The 21,602-nt window shown below is 44.9% G+C and overlaps 1 protein-coding gene across 8 annotated transcripts in view; it reads left to right on the top strand.

Moving 5' to 3' along the window:
* Clec16a (C-type lectin domain family 16, member A) overlaps nucleotides 1-21,602 on the top strand; it is a 214,437-nt gene that overhangs the window by 12,791 nt on the left and 180,044 nt on the right. For 7 of the 8 annotated variants that reach the window (XM_013517853.1, XM_005391173.2, XM_013517852.1 and 4 more), the window contains exons 3-9: nucleotides 2,674-2,807; nucleotides 9,130-9,278; nucleotides 12,364-12,469; nucleotides 14,151-14,274; nucleotides 17,356-17,530; nucleotides 19,158-19,211; nucleotides 20,815-20,928. In XM_013517853.1, coding sequence (XP_013373307.1) covers nucleotides 2,674-2,807; nucleotides 9,130-9,278; nucleotides 12,364-12,469; nucleotides 14,151-14,274; nucleotides 17,356-17,530; nucleotides 19,158-19,211; nucleotides 20,815-20,928 — 856 coding nt within the window. Of the gene's footprint in view, nucleotides 1-2,673; nucleotides 2,808-2,855; nucleotides 3,025-9,129; nucleotides 9,279-12,363; nucleotides 12,470-14,150; nucleotides 14,275-17,355; nucleotides 17,531-19,157; nucleotides 19,212-20,814; nucleotides 20,929-21,602 lie in introns of those variants that run through there. The other variant, XM_013517855.1, reaches the window with a different exon arrangement.

The raw sequence follows: 21,602 nt of genomic DNA, 5'->3' as shown, positions 1-21,602 counted from the left end.
TTTTTAGTCTGTCATTTAGAAAAGCTGCTGAGCTCTTAGAGATTCTTTGATTCCCCAGATTATGGCCAAACAGAGTCCTCAAGAATTTTTTTTTTTTGGAAACAGTCTCACTCAGGCAGTAGGATCACCACGAGTTTGAGGCCAGCCTGGCCTACATATGAGTTCAAGGCTAGTCTGAACTATATGGCAAGATCCTGTCTCAAAAAAAAAAAGAAATAAAATTTTTCTGGCTTTTAATTTATTTTCAGATTTTTGTAATAATTTTTTATATATAAAGAAGTTGTAAAGATAGTACAGAGAGTTCCTGTCTTCTACCCCCCCACCTTGTTTCCCCCCTTATTAACATATCATTAGGGAGCATTTCTCACAACCAAGAAACAGACATTGGCATATTACTATTAAGAAAATTTCAGCTGAAGATATAGCTCAGTGGCATAAGCGCCTGCCTGGCAAGTGCAAGATCCTGAGTTTGATTTCTGGTACCAAAAACAAAAAAAAAACCTTAAGAAAATTTCAGACTTGGTTTGGATTTTGCCAGTTTTTGCATGAATAGTTTCTTAATGCTCCAGGATCCCATCCAGGTGTCTCAGTTGCATTTAGTTGATAGGGCTTCCTCTGATCTGTGAGGTTTCTTAGTCTTCCCTTGTTTTTTATGATCTTGACAGTTTTGAGGAGTTCTGCCCAGGTCTTCCATAGACTGTTTTCCCATCTGAGTTTGTCTGATGTTTTTCTCATGATTTGGGTGAGGTTTGTAGGAGGGAGAGGGGAAGCGCCCTCCTCACCCATCAGAGCAGGATGCCAGTGATGAGTATAGGGCATCCCTCTCATGTTGCCACCATTGCCTGGCTGAGGTGGTGTCTGCCTTGTTCCTGAGAAGTTACTATTTCCCCTTTCCCTGTGCTTTTCTTTAGAAGAATCATTAAGTCTAGCCTACCTTTCACGATGACAGTGGAAAGCTCTACCTTCTGGAAGTATTATATATATTAAAATGCTTCTGCATGGAAGATTTGTCTTTATTGATTCATTTGACTGTTTATATCAGTATAGACTCATGGATATTTGCATTATACATTGGGTAATAATCCAATGCTTTGTTTTTATAGTTTTTATTATAAAAACTTTTATTATATAAAATTTTAATTTAAAATTTTATTATATTTATATTTATATAAAAACTTTTATTATAGTTGGGTTATAATCCAACACTTTGTTACATTGTCCCAGCTTTGGCTGTTGGAGCCTCTTTCAGATTTTTCCTGTGTCTCTTTGCAATGTTCTCAAACTTTTGTTTTTTGAGCATTCTCCTACTCCTAGTACTGTAAGATATTCTAGGCCCAACTTATATTTGTCCTGCCCCAGCTTTAGAATCAGCTATTTCTCCAAGGAAAGCCTTGGGAAAATTCCAAAAATTCAAGCTGAAGGTTTCGTGCTAGACCCTCTGAATCTTGGGGCAAGATCTAGGTGTACACATCTGAACAAGTCCTCAAGTTGGTCACTGCAGCCGTGAGAGTGCTGGTAATACTTAGAGTCACTGATTTATACTACCTAACGTGAAGGTAGACAAAATAGGTCAAATGACAGAAATATTCTGCAGGTCAGTGTGAATGGCATTTACAGCAGACAGGCTTCCAGAATCAGTGTTGGAAAAAGTTTTATTTTTTTTTTTAAGGTTATATTTATCTATTCATTTACCCTTTCATGGATTCAAGCAGAAGTTACGCAGCACTAAGCAAATGCCGGACCCCTGATCCCACTACTGTGGAGCTGTGGTCAAGGGCAGAGAGAAATACCCAAAACTAAGTCAACCAGGAGACATGTGACTGCAGGGATTTCTGGTGATTGTTCCAAGTGACTTAGCTTGAATGCACAGGGAATAACCAGAACATTATTTTCTTATTTTAAAGAAAGGCATCATGGGGTTCTGATTCCCCCAAAAGCCGGTATACCAGGCCTAATTCAGAGACAAGTCTTGTCCAGACCAAGACAAGCAGAAACAGACATAAGGGTGGGTTAGAGTCCCTCCAATATGTCAGCAGGTTTGGTGTTCTTTTTAGTTCTTTTCCCCAGATGCAGAACCTTGATGACTTGGAAATTAAAGCTCCTTTATTATTCAGCATTATTTTCTGCAGGGAATTCCCACTGTCGTTTTTCTTAACAAAGATAAGGGGAGAGTAAAGGAAAGAGGCTTAGTAAGGAAACAGAGGATATACAGTATGATGGGAAATGCTACTTCCTAGGTTAATAAGCATAGATTACAGTGTGATCACTTAGTAGGTAAAGATCATTCCCATTCTGTCAGCAAATCTAGTTCACTGTTTCCTGGAATCAGCTCTGTTCTTACATTCTGGGAAGAGAGTTGAAAGGTCACATGTTGACCTTGATGGAAGATGGCATCATGGGAACCAGATATGTGGGAACCAAGGCCATGTGGGTGGTGTGATCTGGTGTCCTTGCTGATGTTCTTTCAGGAACAGGGCTAACGCATATCCTGCGAATGTAACCAGAAGATGACTTTATTTATTTATTTATTTATTTGGTACTGGGAATCGAACTCAGGACCTTGTGCTTGCCAGGCAGGCACTTGTGCCACTGAGCTATATCCCCAGCCCCAGAAGATGATTTTAATTTCTTGTGTCAGAGCAAGTCACTGACTCTGTCCCATTCTCTCCCCAGCTTCTTCCTGGAGAAGAACATGTTTGTCTTCTTCTTGAACATCTTACGGCAGAAATCAGGCCGCTATGTGTGCGTTCAGCTGCTGCAGACCTTGAACATCCTCTTTGAGAATATCAGTCATGAGACCTCGCTTTGTAAGGACATTCCTTGACACTTGCCTGTGGACTGGGGCATCAGTGGGGTGTAGTTTGGCGGAGTTTTTGTGCGTCTCTGCTTACCTCGGATGTTAGTCTGCTTGGGCTGCCTTAACAGAGCACTGAAGACTGAGTGGCTTAAATAGCAGATGTTTATTTTCTCACATCTCTAGAGGATAAAAGTACAAGTTGAAGCTGTCATCAGCATTGGTTGCTGGTGAGGACTCTTCCTGGCTTTCAAATAGCCAATAGTTTAAGTCTGTTTTCTGTTGCTATAACAAAATACCCAAGACTGAGTGTTTTATAAAGGAAAAAGAGTTATTTTGGCATGTGGTTCTGAAGGCTGAGAAATCCAAGACTGGGCAGATGAGACCTTGTACTGCTTTGATTTGTGGCAGAAAGCACAAGAAACAGAGGGCTTGTGTGAAAGAGGGAGAACACTAATTTTAATCTGATTTGGGGGGCAACTAATCCATGAAAGTGAAAACTCATGCAAGAAAGGCATTAATTGCTCTGTTCATGAGGGCTCCTCCCCTATGACATAAATACCTGCTATCCCACCAGGCCCTGCCTTCCAACTCCGTGATTCTAACCATGAATCTTTGGGGTACACACTCAGATCATGCCAGTCACCTTCTCGTTATGTGTGACCTTTCCTCTGTGTATGTGTGTGTATGTGTGACAGAGCAAGTATGAGAGTGAGATTGACAAACCAGAAGGAGGGAAGGAGGGAGGCAGTCCTGGTGTCCCTTCCTCCTCTAATAGGGACACTAGTTCCATCAAACTATTGTAGGTCCTGACCTTTAATGACCTCATTTAGCCTTAATTGCCTCCTAAAAGCCCTATTTCCAAATATGACACATTGAGGGTTAGGACTTCAATATATGAATTTGTTGGGGATGCAGTTCAGTCTATAACGCTGTTATTGCTGTGTGGTGGGGTACTGTGAAGGGCTAAGAGAGGGTCCCCCTCTTCTGAACAATCCTGGGAGTGTTTGCATTCTTTATGAGTTGCTATTGAGAAGTTGGCTGTTGAGTAACCAACCCATGGATTAAGTGTTGGAGGAGGCAGGGTGAGGATGAACAGCTAAAGAGTCTGCAAGGGCGCGGGCTATGGCCCTTAACTGTCTTCTACCCTTCTGCTGCCCAGCTAGTTACCATGGGACTCTGCGTACATCATCTGCCCTCACTAAGCCATTTCTTTACCTGTAACAAGCATCCCTGTGATGCAGGGGCTGTTGGTGTCTTCATTTTAACACCAGGAGAGTTTGAATCATGGGCCCAAGGTGATAGCTCTAGCAAAGCCAGAGTAGAGAAGGTGTTTCAACCCAAGTGAATAAGCTCAGTGGTGCTCAGGTGGGGTGTTGGTGTCTTTCAGGGGGCATTGACAGTGTCTGGAGATACTTTTCAGAGGGACTGCTGCTGGCATCTAGTGGGTAGAAGCCAAGGTTGTGCAGATATCCTGTAGTGCACAGGACAACCCCACAATGGAGAATTACCCAGCCCAGACTCTCCACAGTGCTGAGGCTGAGCAACCCTAGATTAAGTCCTCATCCTCCATGCTTGATTGCTAGCTTTATTATTCCAAGGTGGCAGCACAGCCCAAATCCTGGCTGCAAGAAGTGGAAAAGAGAAAACAAGTGGCTGAGTGTCTGTATCAGAGGAGGTGCTTGGTCTCTGGCACATTTTTGGAAAAAGTGTGCTGTGGGCCAAAGGAGGTGGACATGGTGGCCTTTTTCCTAGGATCAAGAGAGCTGCTGTGAGGCAGTTCTCAGCAGCGGCCAGTAGGTGGTGCTGCTGCCGCGGCGACTTTTCTTACGTTTGGGACAACCGCAAGGCAACAGACAAATGTGGGTTGATTTATGTCTCCCTGCGTGGTTTCCCGTTATCAGCTTTTATTTTTCTGGATATGAAACAAAGGAGTTTCTAAACTCTCTGATCGGGGAAGATCCAGCTGAGTGACACAGGCCTAGGACTCTGCCTGAACCCGGTCTGGGGCTGATTCAGCTACTTGCTCCCTGCTTGTGCTTAGGAGTGGAGATACCAGTAGCTGGTGGAGAGGGTGGGTTAAGTGTGAGCTTAGGATAAGCACCAGGGGGCGAGAAGTGGCTATATAGTACTGGTTGTGTCATTTAGTGAGACAGTCCCTCTAGTCTTGTCTTGGGCAACCCTTTCCAAGCCCAGCTGGACACAGGAGTATGGGATTAAAGATGGGGATTTTATAAACTCAGGCTTTTTATTGTGTAAGGTATACAACTTGATGATTTGGTTTGTGTGTATATTGAGATAATAACCATATTGAGAATAACCATAATCAAGCTAATTAGCATATTACATCATGTGGTTGCCTTTTGTTGTGTAGTAAGAACCCCTTTTAGCAGATTTCAAGTAAATAGTACAGTATTGTTAACTGTAGTCACCATGCTATCTTTTCCTTTGAGCTCAAGAATTTAGCCGTCTTCCAAGACTGAGACTTTATATGCTTTAACCAACATCTCCCCATTTTCCCTGTGCCCCAACCCTGGTCACCGCCTTTCTACTCTCTGCTTCTAGGAGTTTGACTACTTTAGATTCCATTCATAAGTGAGCTCATGCAGTATGCATGGCTTTTCTTGTAGTGGAACCAAAAAGGGTGCCTTGCTGTGAGAAAGCCAGACAGATGGGCCCCTTGCTTTATGGATAGCTTGCCAGAATGCTTTTATAAGCCCTGCAGATACTCTGGTTTCTCTCTAGATCATATAAATCTTCGCCTATAAGCCCTGAAAAAACAGCAGAAATCTCTGCCTATTTGTAAAACTTTTGTTTGCAAGGGATGAAGAGAGGTGACCTTTGGTTTTATTTTCTTGGTTTTTTAGGGTTTTTTTTGTTTTTTTTTTTTTTTTTTTCCGGTACCGGGAATCGAACTCACAACCTTGCGCTTGCCAGGCAGGCGCTGTGCCGCTGAGCTAAATCCCCAGCCCCAAGGTTTTATTTTGTAATCATAAAATTGTCCTCATTGTGAAAAAATAAAATACCAAACATTATAAAAATAGAGAAAGTTAAGTTTCTGTAGCATCCCATTGTAACAGTTCAGTCTACACAAGCCATTTCACTTTACTCTCCCACCTCAGCAGCGTGTCTCAGATCTTCTCCTCCATCTTGGTGTAAGAACAGCATCTTGCTGTGCTGTGATCTGTTTAACCTACAGTGGGCATTTAGGTAGTTTCCAGTTTTTCGCTATTACCAGCAGCCATTTCATACATGCATCTGTTGCCCGTTGGGTTTGGTGACCTATGTGACAGAGGCCTGAGAGGCTGAGATTACTTGCAGACTCCTGGGCTTATTATAAAAGAATACCACAGAAAGTCAGCCGCATAGGGAGGTGGGAGTGGAAAAATCCCAGCCAAATAATAGATACTCTTCACTCTTCCACTGCCCTGTAGTGGTCACCTAACACCCATGGAGTCATCTCTTGGAGCCCCTGGAAAAGCCCCTATGGGAAGAGGACAAAGCCTGTGGCTGTTTCAGGTCTAGCATGTAGACCTGAAACAGCCACAGATTCAGTTGTGTATCAGCCACTGCCAGCTTAGGTATCTGTGCTGCTAGTGATGCAGAAGCCGCCCACCAGTCACAACGGGGCTCACAAAGTATCTGGACATTCCCTTTTTCTGTCAGCTCATTTGCCTGTTGTTTCTAACCACAGCCAGAGTGACACCGGGAAAAAGAAGGTACTCCAGGTATCAGAATCACTTGAGGTTGCATGTTACATGCTAGAGTCTAGCTGGATAAATCTGTGCACTATTCAAAGACTGGGATACTATATAATGAAAAAAGGGAGGCAGGGAATGAACTATGACCACCACACACAGTGACGTGGATGACTGCATGATGTGGTGATGAGCAAAAGGGGCCAGGCCCAGGCAGAGTGCATGCTGGCTGACTCCATTTATGACAGGGGTTTCAAGAATAGGTGTAGCCAGGCTTGGTGGCACATGCCTGTAATCCCAGTACTTGGGAGGCTGAGGCAGGAGGATTGTTGTAAGTTCGAGACCAGCCTGGGCTACAAAGTGAGCTTAAGACCAGCCTGAGCTGCATAGTGAGACCCTGTCTCAAAAAGACAAAAAAAAAGAAAAAAGAATAGGTATAAACTGTCTATGGAGGTAGGAGTCAGAATGGGGCCCACCTTTGGGGAGGAGACACTGGCGAGGAGGGAGGTGAGGGAGCCTCTGGAGCGGGGATCCGGGGAGGCCAAGGTTTTATCTTGGTGATGCTTACATGGTGTACAAGTATGTAAAATTCATCAGCTGGACACCTAAGTCTTGTGCTATATAAATACATCCATCCACAGAGTTAAGGTTTGTGCCCCTGTATATCCAACTGTATCCTTAGCATTTGTGACATAGGTAGCCTCATTTTTAGAAACATTAAGATTCCTATGCCCCCACCCCAGACTTGTGACTTCTTTGGAGCAGGCCCTGAGAGCTGCCTTGGGAATGGTTATGGTCAGGAGACTTTGGAAGCTTCTTCTGAGACTACAGTCTGCATGACCTGCTTACTGATTCTGCTCAGAAATGTGCAGTGACCTTCCTAGAGAACTGGTTTCTGAGCAGGACCAAGCATGAGTCCACACTGTGACTCTTGTCATGGTCCTGAGCTCCTGAATAGCTCTTGGTGGTGGTTGGGTGATTCCAGATAGAATGTTCAGTAATAACATGACTGACCCACACTAATAGCTTGTTGGCTCATCGCTGAACGGGATGTCTCCACTTGCCCAAGAGCCATGCTCAGCCCTTGAAATACGGCAGCTGAGATGATGAATCTCCAGAGTGTAGCCATGGGCAGAATAGTGGCAATTAGCGACAGTGAGTGTTTACTTTGTGCCCATACTGCCCTGAATGCTTCTGTGCGTTATCTCCTTTAATCCTCCCACACAGCCTGAGGAAAGCATTTGGATACTGTTTCCTAGACAAGGAAATTGAGGTGAGGATGCTGAGCAGCTTGCCCATGGTTGTGTGGCTGAGACAGGGCAGAGGCAGGATCTGGACAGAGGCACCTAGATCTGAGTTCTCCTTGGAACCGTGTCACACAAACGTGAGCTTGTGCAGGAACCTTCGTGGGCTTCTTCCACCCATCGTGTTGGTTCCACCCAAGGACTCTGGCCAGCAGCTCAGGCTGGCCGCAGCCTCTGTGTGTCTCCAGGGGGTGCTCTGAGGAGCCAGGCTCTGAAACACACCACTCTCCTGCCCCACCTTGACCATCTGTGGGAGGCAGGGGAGTTGCAGCAGTGCTCACCTCTAGCAGCCCAAGAAATAGACAATGGGGACAGCAGCGCCTGCTTTGCAGTGGCTGGTGAGGACGCAGCAGAGCATGCCCAACAAGGGCCCGGTACTGAGATCCAGACCTCAGGCCATGAGCTGCAGCTGTTTTTGCTGGTTGGCACAGCTTTTAAAACTAGTTGGTGTTACAGTCAGCATTTCAAGATCAGGAACTTCGGCCTTGCAGTCTGTTCTTTCCAGCTTCCCTTCCTCAGTTGGAAGCTCCAATCATGCTGGACCTGCATTTCCACAGGGATCGGGAGCCCAGAGAGGGGGGGAAGGTGGGCTGCCCTCTAGTTAGCTCCAGGCCTCTCAGTACAGGTCTTCACTGTCAGCTCCTATTAGTGCAAGGCAAACCCAGGCTCTGTCTTCAGACTGGAATATGAGTCCCTTCTCTGTGACTTGGTGACTGCATCCTCAGGCCAGTGATCAACCTCTCTAAGCCTTCTTTCCTCATCTGCAACATGGAAAGAATGAGCCTTGCTCTGGGAATCATTGAGCCTAGTGTTTGGCATTTAGTGGGGATTTAGCACAACATGAGCTTTATGAAGTCATGTTGCTGTATAAGAAAAAAAGCCATGTGTAGCCCTTTGTGGCATTCAGGGACAGTGATGTGACTTCAGATGGCAAAATGGGGCAACTTTTTTAGAACACAATGCCTTTTACTGTCACTTATAGGTGGTTTGTGAAAGTGCTCACACCGCCTAGTCTTCCACATCCTGCTCTATGTTGATCTCTGCCAGCAATGAAAAAAAAAGTTCGAGTGTTGGTTCCTTCTGGTGTGCATGGGTAGGAGGGAAGGCTTTCCTCTGGCATTTCCTTTAAATGTTCCAATTACTGTAGTACCATATATAGTAGATGATTTCTTTACAGGCTAAAAGTTAAGTTAAAGTAAATTGTTTAATCCCAGCAACCCAGAAACTCAACAGATCCAGGTACATTTTCATGGTCATCTGCTTGTTACCCAACATCCTTTGCTTGTGTTCTCTCTAGCATGAGTTAACTTGGCTTTTTTTCTTCTTCCCTCAGATTATTTGCTGTCTAACAACTATGTAAATTCAATCATTGTCCATAAATTTGACTTTTCTGATGAGGAGATTATGGCATATTATATATCATTCCTGAAAACACTTTCATTAAAGCTCAACAACCACACTGTCCATTTCTTTTACAATGAGGTAAGTAACTGATGGGCAGAGGAGTACATTTAGGTGTAGAGCTAAACCTGTCACAGCAGCACCTTGGAGCTCTGTGGTCGGGCGTCTGTTTAGAATGCACTCAGGTGTTTTCTCTCATGATTTTCCCAGCACACAGTTTGACTTGGGCATGCTCTAAAAATTGATTCAAAAATTACTGTTTTATTTTTAATATAAAATTCGGTTTATGCTGAGAGTATTATACTTAGCAGAGAAAAGGGTCTAGTTGTCTTGGGATAGTGATGCCCTGTTGGAAGAACAGGAACTCCCGTCAGGACTGCTTTGCCACTTCCTTGCTGGGTGATTTTAGGGAATTTCCAGTCCCTCTTTGAGCCACAGTTTCCTCATCTGAGAAATCAGAATAAAAATACAGACCTTGCGGATTTTTCAGGGGTTGAAGTAAATGATACCTTCAAAGCATGTAGTATATATATGGCTCTCTAGAATTGTAGACATTACTGTTCTGTACAAGCTAATATCCCTGGTATTCCTTGAGAGAATTATTAACAACTGAAATAAACTGCTGCTGCTGTCACAATTATAAGGAGCTTGAACAAGAAGGTCCCTTTATCACATGTACATACAAATGCCAGCCATGCTGGAACTGGCTCACCCTATGGTTCACCCACATCTTCACGGATCCTGGGTTTTCCGTCTTCCCGCTTCCTTGACTGTGCAGTTGGCATCTGTTCTCCAGTTCAACCCTTTAGGGTCACAGGACGGCTGCAGCAGCTCCAACCATCACATACTCACACGCTACTGTTGAAATTTCTGATGAGTTCACTTCCCTTCTTTTGTGCCGTTTTGACCTCTAAAAACCTTTTTTAGAACTCTCCCACCAGATTTCCTCTCCTGTCTCCCAGGTCAACCCCCCACCCGCCCTCAGTGTGTCTGGAATTGGGGGTCAGCCTGGCAGGACTGCCCTGTCAGTCTCCCAAGAGGCTGCGTCATGGGAAGGCTGGACTGGGGAGGGAGAGTCTGCCTCCAAGCTGCCTCAGTCACAGGGTGGCCAGTTGGCACTGGCTATTGGTAGGAGGCCTTGGTTCCCCTTTGTGTGGGCCTCTTCTGGGTGCTGCCAGTGTCCTAGGGCTTAGCAGCTGGCTTCCCTGGGTGAGTGTTCAAAGACAGAAGGCAAACTAATGCCTTGTATGGCCCAGCTTCAGAAGTGACACACTCTCACTTCCACCTCACTCCTGTTCTCAGGGCCACACAGGCCAGCCCTGACTCAGTGTGGAGAGGTGACCTGAGAATGTGAACATGGGAGGTGGGGATCTTTAGGGACCGGCTTGGGTTTGGCTCCTAGAGTCGTGTGCTGTGTGAGGTGTCTTCTGATTGGTGGCTGTGTACACGTAGAACCTGTATCTGAAGTTAACCGTGGTCCCGAATGTGTTTTCTAAGTTTGGGCCGAATCCATTCAGCTGTCCCCATATGATGAGGCATCAGCAGGCTGAATCTTGACTTTGTTTAGGGGTGAGAAGAGCTAGTCTCTAAGGGAGGAAAATGCTCTGGTGTCTCTTCAGATTGCATAAATCTTTCACCTTTTCTAAGGGAGGAAATACTATCTGTCTAAACAAAACATAGATAGCCACATGAAAAGTTAACAGCGTGAGGTCCTGTGCCTGGCACACAGTAGGAGGTGCTCAACAAACACATCCAGAGAGCGATGGTTGGATGATAGTAGCCTTCTCTCCCAGGTGGAAGAAAATCTGCCTGTGAGGTTTAGACCAGAGTGAAGGGCAGATTCACTCTCCACAGAGGAGCAGCTGAGCTTCTGTGCACAGGGCTTGGAGGGCAAAACTCCCCACCCAAGGGCCAGAGTGCTGCTTTTAGAAGAAATGCCTGCTGGTCGTCACAGGAGTAGTAGGCAGGAGCCTCATTTTGAGGTGAGCTTGATTTCTTCTGTAGTGTGAGCCGGTATAGTAGTTGCCACTTGTTTGCTGCATACTTGGCCTGTAGTTCTCAAAGCAGTGTTGTGCTTACTGGATATTTGTTACCTTGAGGTGTCCCTCCTCACAGCCGACCTGAGATGCTGGGGTTCCCTCTTGGGCTGCTGTGGGTGCCTTCGCAGTTGGGTCAAAGAGCTATAGGGGAACTTTGTCCACCAGAGGGCAGCAGAGCACACCACTGTGGCTTCTGGCCCACGTTCCAATGTCCTCTCTCTGTGGTTTTAAACTGTTCAGCTTCTTTACACACACACACACACACACACACACACACACACACACACACGTGCACACATACATTTTCTGCCCTGGTGCAGGTACCCTATCACTGAGCTGTACCCTAGCCTTCATTGTCTTTTTTCTATAGCAGAGGACTCCTGGGAGCCTCTTTTTCCTTTTTTTTTTTTTTTTGGTCTTTTTGAGACAAGGTCTCGCTATGCAGTTCAGGCTGGCCTTGAGCTCACTTTGTGGCCCAGGCTGGTCTCGAACTCCCGACGATCCTCCTGCCTCAGCGTTTTGAATGCTGGGATTACAGGCGTGTGCCACCACACCCAGCTGGGAGCCTCTTTTTCCATGATAATGTTTACACTTTTAGTATTTCCAAATAGAGAAAAATATAATGGCCAATAGACACTCCAAGCTTAGCAAAGCTTTATCCTTCAGTTACTTGCAGTAGTCTCTAATAATGATTAGCATTACTATTTGGTACTTATTAGGTGTCAGGTGCTGAGTTAAACACTAGACTAGAAATGGTTTAATTTAATTCCAGCAAATATGAAGTGGATGCTGCTATCTCCATTTTATAGATGAAGAAACAAAGGCTTTGAAATATTGCCTTGCACAGCTAAGAAGTAGTAGGATGAGTATTGAACTCAAATGTGACGTTATTTGAACCTTTTCGGTTTCTTTTGTGGCCGTACCTCCTTGTTCTGTCCCACATTCCCCACTGGGAATGAACCACTGGATTGAGGATCAGGGTGGCAACCTTTTTTTTCGTATTTTATTGTATTTTTCTTTTTTGTCATTTATTTATGTAGTCTCTCATTCTGATGGGTTTCAGAAAGCTAGGGTGGAGACAGGTTGTCTTTTAGGTTTGTAACTTTCTGGTACTTCTTTTGCTTTAGCACACCAATGACTTTGCCCTGTACACAGAAGCCATCAAATTTTTCAATCACCCTGAGAGCATGGTTAGGATTGCTGTAAGAACCATAACTTTGAATGTGTATAAAGGTAAGTTTCCTTTCCTATTCCTGGGCTGACTTCTAATTCAGCAGCAAGAGCTTGTGTCATGTGTTTCTGCCTCCAATTCTGTGAGAATGACGGGAGCCCATTTAGTATAAGCTGGGGCTGTGTACCTTATAGAAGGCTTGAAGCCATTGAGCCCTTAACTAGTCCCTCATGTAGATCCCTGTACCACTGCCTTCTCCCTGCATGGTGCAGCCTTGCTCAGAAGTAAGGTATCCTAAGAGACACATGTGGAATTCACAGAAATAAGTCAGATAAAGCAATTTTATCTATTAAATGTTAGATTGAAATGTTTTTGTGTTTGGGTTTATGAATATTCTTCAGTACAGCTAGATTAATGAATATAAGCCTTTTATATCATGAGCAGCAGGGGGCAATGTTGTATTTCCATCTGGCTACAAAGCCCAGCAAGGACAAATTCCTTTCTTTCAAGATATATTTAATGCTCCCAACACTGCCTCTGGGAGAAAGCCCTTCCAAAAGCTGGCTGTCCCCGAGTTTCTGGAGCTGAGCTTGCCCCTTCAGGGAACTGCCTTGGAAGGTTTCTGCCTAATGCCCAGGTTAATTCCCTTGCGGACGCTGCAGTGGAGCTGGGTCTCCATTTTCTCAGGGATTAAGGAGGACTTTAACCTTCAGGAGTCTAGATGTTATTACTCGAGAGGTCCCTTAATTGGGGGCATAGGAGGCTCTGCAAGGAGTCAGGCAGACCCAGTTCTGGGTCAACATTAAGTTTAAGAGCCTTTTTAGAAGCCCATTTGGGGCCACCAGGAAATTGCAAACCGAGTGCCTGCAGGCAAAATCCAGCCCTTAGACATGTTTTAATTGGCTTAGATGTTTTTTGAAAAGAATATACAATTGCCAGTATTTTAAAATGGGGAGATATTGTATGACACTATATCTTCTGACTTGAAGATGTAAGTTTGGCCATTCTAGGCCCACGTCCTGCAGGGGAGGGTCAGCTGCTGCTGAGAAGCAGCTCCTTCTTTTGGGCTTGAGGCCTGGACTCCTCCGTGTACTTACTGGGCCGTGTGGCTTCACTTCTGGTCCATCGACCAACCTGGCAGCACTTGAGTTTGCGACCCTGGTCCAAGCTGTGGTTGGGTCACATTGCCTTCTGTTCTGTTTTCTCTTGTTCTCTGCTAACCTGTATCTTTTGGTTTAGATGCCTCCTGCCCCAGCTATCTGTCGCTCTAGGCAGCTGTCTCACCTTCCCAGTTCCTAACCCTGTTAACTGTTGTCTGTTTTTTGCCTTTCCTTCAATGACGATTCCTGTTCCTTATTCCAGTGTCATGTAAGTTATTAACCTCTGGTTTTCCACTTTTTAAACTTATCCTTACATGTAAATACAGGAAGCTTACTTAACAATGGTGTACTGCTCCTAGCAGTTTAGCTAAATCCATGCTGATACACAAGCTCTCCAGTGCACTAAAACTGCTTAGCACTGCTTATTTATTTCATTAATTTAAGAATAGCATAAGAACTACCATGACAAGCATAATTTTATGAATAAAATAAATATTTACAAGTATTTCCAGCAAAGACAGATAATTTCAGGGAGCTTTTTCGTTGTAGTGTTTGGGTTTGTTTGCTTTTTTTTTTTTTTTAAATCTCCTCCAAGTTATTTTTGGTAGCTTCACTTCTATTTTTCTTTTGTGAATTTTCTCAGTGGACAACCAGGCCATGCTGCACTATATCAGAGATAAAACCGCCGTCCCTTACTTCTCCAATTTGGTCTGGTTCATTGGGAGCCATGTGATTGAACTTGACACCTGTGTGCAGACTGATGAGGAGTAAGTGAAGCCCCCAGGGTGTGCGTGGGTCGCCATAGTGTTTAGGGGAGAATTCAGTTTCCATCGTGGAAAAATAAAGACAAGAAAAATAGTTGGCTACCTTGGTGTAGGCGGAGCGTGGACTTCTGCATTGTTCAAGGTTCTCCCTACGTGTTTGAAAAGATGGAAACAACTCCCATACCTTCCAGAGGGGCAGAGGAAAAATAAACTCAGTACACTCATAGATGGGGTTGCCAGGCAACCGGAGAGAAGCCTAAGGTGATGTGTTAACTGATGAGTGAATCATCAAAATGTGGTCTGTCCATACAAAAGAATAGTATTCAGCAATAAAACAGAGTGAAATACTACAAGTTATGACATGGATGAACCGCAGAGACGGTGTGCTCAGTGAAGGAAGCAGACACAAAGCAACACCTCTCATTATGATTTCCTTTACATGCAATGCCCAGAACAGGGAAATGTAGAGACGAAGAGCAGATTCCCGGTTTCCCAGGCCAGGGGTGTGGCAGGAGGGGGTACTGTTAGGGAGAAATGGGGAGCCCCTACTAAGAATATAGGTAGGACTTTTGGCAGAGGGGATAAAAATGTTTTCAAATTGATTGTGCTGATGATTGGAGAACTCTGAAATACTAAAACCCATTGAGGCTGAGGTGTAGCTCTGTGCAGGAGCACTTGCCTAGTATCTGTAAGGCTTTGGGATCAATCCCCAAAACTGAAAAATAATTCATAAATGAATAAATTAATTTTAAAACCATGAAGTTGTATATTTTAAGTGTATGAGTTTTATGCTACATGAGTCATATTTCAACAAATGAGTTTTAAAAACAGTTTAAGGTGGTGATTTTGTCCTCAGAGTGGTAAAACAGGATTCCACAGCAGGGTTTCGCTCACTTGGTGCTGCAAACTTCTTGAACAGCTACTCCATAGCTGTGAGGACGCCCTGTGTCTTGTAAGATGCTCGGCAGTACCCACTAGGTGGCCTCTACCGACTGGACGCCAGAAGCTTCCCTTCCTCAGTGGAGGCAGAGTCACTGCACTGCAGTGACAGCTTTGCCCAGGTCTGATGTGGGGCACACCTGGATGGGTCAGGAGGCCGAAGGGACCCAGGAAGGAGTTCTCCTGGGGGAAGGAAGCCAGACAGGTAGAATATTAGCTCTGATATTGGTAAAGAATCAACAAGGACAGGTGGATGGCAGATCTGACTGACTATTTGAAAGAATAAAGAACCTGTGTGGACATGAACACTCATGGGTGTGAGATATAAGGAAGCACTTTCTTCCAGAAAGAACAAAGCTACACAGGGAAGGAAATGAACTCATAGTCCTCTGTTGGGGTCTGCAGTGAACAGTCATGGTAATGTCAACACTGGTTACTGGTGACCCCTCAGGGAAAGAGGCGGAGGGAACATGAAGAGCTCTGTCATAGCAGCAGACCAGTAGATACTATCTAAAAAGGGTCCATCAAAAATAGAAGTCTGCGCAACTCTTATAGAAGTGTGAGAGGAGCTATCTGCAGAGACATCCTAAAGTTAAAAACTGCTTCCTGTGGGCAGAGGAAGCTAGGACAGGAGCTTCAATTTTTTATTATCAACTGATCAATACTATTTGAGTTTTAAATCTATCTGTACACACTATTGTGGTAAAATATTTTTTAAACTGAAGTATTAAAAAGTGAGGATTGTTAAATAACTTACTAAAGAAAATTTTCCAGCTGGGCATGGTGGCATGTGCTTTAATCCAAGGTAGTTGGAGTGGGAGGCAAGAGGATCAAAAGTTCAAGCCCAGCCTGGGTAACTCACTGAGACCCTAAAGAATTAAAAGGACTGGGGATGTAGCTCAGTGGTGGAGGGCCCCCCAGGACCACTGGAAAAAAAAAGAGAGAGAGAGGGGAAGGGAGAGAGAGGAAGGGGAGTGCAATATTTTAGGAAGTGGAAAAAAAGCGTGAAACGGTGTGAGTATTCTGGGTCTCAGGTGATGGATTTGTAGGTGTTATTATTATACTCTTAGACTTCGCAAGATGTACTTACAATGGATGTTTACTAAGTATGTTATTAAAGTATAATAAAGAATACTTATCTAAAGTTATATAGAAGAAACAGAATCGATTCTGCGTTGTACTTATTTTTTGAAGCACGTGAAGTTAGATAGGTACACCTCCATTTTAGGTTGGCTGTAAGGAGAGATAGATTGTAGGGTCCTAAGTCCCAAAATGTTAATAGCGGATGTCCATTACTTGTAGCATCATAGGAACTTTAGATTTCTGTAGTTTCCTTTTTTCTTTTTTCTTTTTTTTTTTTCTAATGTGAAACCAGGAATTGAACTGAGGACCTTGTGCTTGCTAGGCAGGTACTGTGCCCCTGAGCTATATCCCTGGCCTGATTTTCTTTTAAAATCTTCTCTTTTCTATTCTTTGAATGATAATAACAATACAAACATGATGTCTTACCGTCACCGGATTGCAGTTTGCAGTGGCTGCTGCTTGGGAGTAGTAAAAGTGTGCCCCCAGTCCTTTTGATTCTGCCCTTTTGGGTTATGAGACTGATTCCACCCAGGAGACACAACAGTATGTGTCCTTGCTCTATGTTCCACATATGGCCAGGGCCACGGGGTGGACAGACGTGGCTGCTGAGTAAAGCCTGCTTTTTGTCTTCTGAGCTTGACTGGAGTGTTTTAATTGGTGAGGATTTATGGCTCCATTAATACCGCTTATCTGGGAGCCTGGAGAGCCGGGGAATTTTGCCACACTGACTAGCAGCTACTTTCGTGCAGTGGCGTACTGTAAGACTTTAGCTGTGTTTTCCTTTGGCTACTCCATTTGTGTAGGGCTCTAGTTATGGGATTACTTATACCAAGATCCGTAGGAGGTGAAGGGTCCTAGGAATCCCCTAGAATGGGTTGCAGTAAGGCTGTTTACTTTGCCCTTGTGTATCTCCCAGGAGAGGCAGGATGGGTGACTTGAGACTCGTTCAGATACTGTTGTGTAAGTGAAAGTGCCCTCAGTGATCTGAATCTCGGACCTCTGGTTTTAGTCTCAAAGCCCTGAGCTTTGGCTTCCAGGCTGAGATGATCATTTCTCTTGTAGGCACCGGAATCGGGGGAAACTGAGTGACTTAGTAGCTGAGCACCTAGACCACCTGCACTATCTCAATGACATCCTGATCATCAACTGTGAGTTTCTCAACGATGTGCTCACAGACCATTTACTCAACAGGCTCTTCCTGCCACTCTACGTGTACTCCTTGGAGAACCCGAACAAGGTGGGTCTGCCGCTGTCCCACTGCCCCTGCAGGCCATCTTCCAGCAGCGAGCGCAGTGGCCTTGACTAAGCCTGAGCTTTGCAAGGACCAGGGCTTTGTTTGAGGCAGAGGCTTTTGAAGGCTCACTGGTTTCCCCTTCCTTTCTTCCTGCAGAGGAAGAGTAAACTGTCAGAGTGAATGAGAAAAAATCAGATTACTGACAGGAGGAAACAGGAAATCCCTACAACTTCAGGCGTTTCATTTCTGTGTCTCCTCCCTGAGGTGTTCTCATCCCAGTAACTTTCTGTGAGAGTTACCAGAGCTTATTGATTTAGAGGAGATCCAAACAGCAAGAGAACTCATGTGGGCTAGAAGGAAGGAATGTCACACTCAGGAAAAGATCAGGGAGCGCATGCAGGGACTGTGACTGTCCAGGTCACTGGCCTCAGAGTCTCCTGTGGGGATAGGTATGGGTCGTTGGGTGCCCTCCCCTTGGTTCTGGGGTGGGACCCGTAGTTTACCCACAGATTCCGGGGTTCCCTCATAAGAAACATTGCTTCAGGAAGGGGAGGCCTCTGCTGGGAGAGCAGACCCTTAGAAAGAGGCGGGACAGCCAGCTGATCCCCCTGCGGGGACCTTCTCAGATGTGTCCTAGGAGGATGTTGTTTCCTCTTTGGAGATGGAACATGGGGATTCTTGCCACAAATAAGTAAATACAGAACAAGAAAGTTTCAACTGTAATTAGTCCTAGCAGAAGCAGTTCATCAACAGGCTCATCAGCAGGCTTTATTGTCTCTCAGTAAGGGAACAAAAGCCTAGGAATCAACAAAGCCTAGGAATTGGAGTCTTCAGGCTTGGAGTCAAATTTCTGTCTCCCTAATGTCCTAATCCTGTGCTCTCAGACAAAGCAGTTAACCTCTCTGAGCTTACTTTTTTGGCTGCAAAATGAGGATCCTAAAGATCCCTCCCTCAAAAAGAGGGGAAAAATGAAACAAAGCTTTTATAATTAAAGAGAGGAAGTGGGGATGAAAGGGAGGGTCAGGGAAGGGGAAAAAGAATCAAGATATGTCATGTACAGGCACAAATTCCCTATGATGAATGTGATCGTTATGTATACCTAAAATGTATCAATAAACTTAATTAGTTTTTTTAAAAAAGAAAAATAATAATTAAAAATAAGATCTTTTCCTTTCAGGGCTGATGTGAGACAGGGCACTCGAAGCTCAGTAGAAATGAGGTGCTTTTTTGAGACCAGAGTGCCCCAAACCAACCCCCTCCCTTGTATTTTGAAGCCCCTTCCCTAGAACAGGCCTTTCCACTGAGGCTGTAAATCCCTAGCTGGAGAAATGGGTATTCCTGGTACCTTCAGGAGGAAGCACCTTTCATGGGTCAGCCACCCACCCAGGACTAGTGGTGAAGGATTTGCAGGTGCAAACGATGGCCTACCAAACAGCACTCAGTGAGGTCAGGCTGCACCTGTCTTCTAGAGTGAACGTCTGTGGGGCACCATGAAGGGGCCTTTGGATCAGGGAGAAGTCAGGGACCAGGGCACTTCCTTTTCAAACAGTTGGTTGCTGGTGTTGTGTATTTTCTGTGGCTCCCTTTTGTGACCTGAACCCCTTCTGCCTCTTTCCTCACCCTTCACTAGGGAGGAGAACGACCGAAGATTAGCCTGCCGGTGTCGCTCTATCTTCTGTCCCAGGTATGTTTGCTCGTTCTCCAGCATCCTTGGCACGTTACATGCTGCGGTCTTCCAGAGAATTCCCAGGCTGCATCGCCTCTTTTTTGTGTCCCCCATCTTGACATAAAATCACAATATAAAGAAAGGGACATTCTTTTCTAGTCAGTCAACAGAGGTGGCTCCATAGTAAGGGATAGCAATTTTAAAAGAAATGACAAAATAAATCAAACCTGGCCCTTGTGTAATTGATTTTTATGTGAGGCCTGAGGTTTCCAAAACAACCAAGGAACGCTCTTAAATACCCTGGAAATGTGGGCTGCATGGTTTTCATTGATAATTTTTTGAAATAAGCCCCAAGCTGCTGGCTCGGGAGTGCACATACAAAGCAACCTTGGTTTGACAAACTTCCTGTGATGAGGCTATTTTTAAAGGATTTTGTTGTGGTTCTAATTCCCAGATTACCTTCTGAAAGATGTCGTATAGTAGCTTCTGGTCTCAGATTTGTGTCTCAAGCCATTTTGTCTGCCTCACCTCCTTAAACAACTGTGTTTCCTTCTTGTAGTTATGTAATATTTACAAGAAGGGAAAAACTCCATGGTGACTCAGTTACATAACTTTGAAAATATTTTTATTACTAGCAGTCCAGACTCACAGGCCATCTCATTAGCCTGTCAAGCAGTCGAACGTTTGACCAGAGCTCTGCTCTCACTTTTGGGAGGGCACCGATGCTTATTTGCTTTGATGAAAGTCTGTCCTTCTAACTGGATCTCTTGCCACCTCAAGTTTGGGGTAAGGCCAACTCCCATTGGCCTGAGAAGAGAGACTCAGCCACTGGCTCCTGCAGTGGGTAGGCTGACTGGGAGCTTACATCCCAGAGCCTTGTTCTTGAGGCTCTGTTTGCTCAGACCTCTGCACAGTGCCCAGTCTGTCTGAATGCCCTTCTGTGGGACGGAAGTCAGCACAACCCCGGCCTCTCCTGGCAGCTTTTTCTTCACCTCATTATAGCTTCACCAGCATCTCCTGCTGGGGATCCTGGGAGTCTGGTGGGACCCAAGCAGGCCGGTTGCACAGCCACAGGAGTCCTATGGAAACCATCGCCGGGACCCTGCAGCCGTTGAAGCATTGTATGGCTGCCATACCCCAGAGCTGGTCTTTCAGCGGGGAGGCCTTTCACCTTCTGTCTGAGAATACTTCTGTTTTCTTGGTACCTTGGTTCATGAACTTATTTCTTTCCAGTATTTTGGTCCCAAACCAGATTGGATGAGACCTGAATCAAATTTCCCCATAAGGTCAACACTGAACCTAACCATTGAATTTGAGAAGGAAGGAGGGTGCTTATTTGCTACATGTTTCCATGTTGTTCCACTTCAGCTAGATTTGGCTTTGCCCAGCCATGAGGGACAGTCTCACTTGAGTGCGCTTCCTGCTGAGGGACAGCAACCAGCCAAATAGGCAATAGTCTGGAGGAGAAGCCAGTGTTGGAAGAGAGGAAATGATTTTTCCTTGATGTGACCCATTCTTTGGACTTCTTGTGGTCCAGGCTGCTGGTTGTTTCTGATCAGCAAAAGAAGACATTGAAAGATTGCTGTTTTTATTGCATGTCTCATTTCTGCTTTTCCACCAGGTCTTCCTCATTATACATCATGCACCACTGGTGAACTCGTTAGCTGAAGTCATTCTGAATGGCGATCTGACTGAGATGTACACTAAGACTGAACAGGACGTTCAGAGGAGTTCTGTAAGTCACTAGCTTTGGGGCTGTTTTTCAGCCTTTATAAGAAGCCTTTTCCTGTTTTGTTAGTCTGTGATTCTCTAAAATCAGAAACTAATATTCTGTTTATACAGCAATGATGGTGATATATAAGCCAGTCTGGGGGTCAAGAGACCTAATCAGAGCCTGGAAGTGCATACCCAGGAAAGCCTTGGGTAAGGTGCAAATGGTGGATTTGACTGATCATATGTTATTGAAGAGGAATGGTGCCCCCCTGGGCCTCAGATTGGGTATCGAGGAGGCACTGTCACTGGGAGGGATGAGAAGTGAGAGAATGCCCTAAGGCACAGATACCCACCGAAGTTGAGCAGTGACCACCTGTGAGTGATGCAGGCCGTGGGAAGGAGCAGTAGGGAGTGCTGGGGACTGTGGCAGATTGAAGAGCCTTTGCCTCCTTTGTGTGCATCTGTTGTTCCACCTCAGTCCTCAGTTGTTCTGCAGAAATACGGATGTGATGTTGCCAAGTTTTCTCATGCTTCCAAAGAAGCTGGAGATCTCTGTTTTTATGTAAAGTCTTTCAGGTTTCGAATTATCAACAAACTGTGTGTATAGGCTAAATTGAATTTGTGATCTGCAGGATCTTGAATTTGCAGGGAAACACTTGATGATTAGTATTGTAACTTCTTCCAAGGCTTTTCTAC

The sequence above is a fragment of the Chinchilla lanigera genome, unplaced genomic scaffold, assembly GCF_000276665.1.
Source record: "Chinchilla lanigera isolate Chin_1 unplaced genomic scaffold, ChiLan1.0 scaffold00041, whole genome shotgun sequence".
Classification (NCBI taxonomy): Eukaryota; Metazoa; Chordata; class Mammalia; order Rodentia; family Chinchillidae; genus Chinchilla; species Chinchilla lanigera.
The sequence above is the reverse complement of the archived record's forward strand: the minus strand, read 5'-3'. Positions and strand labels throughout refer to the sequence as shown.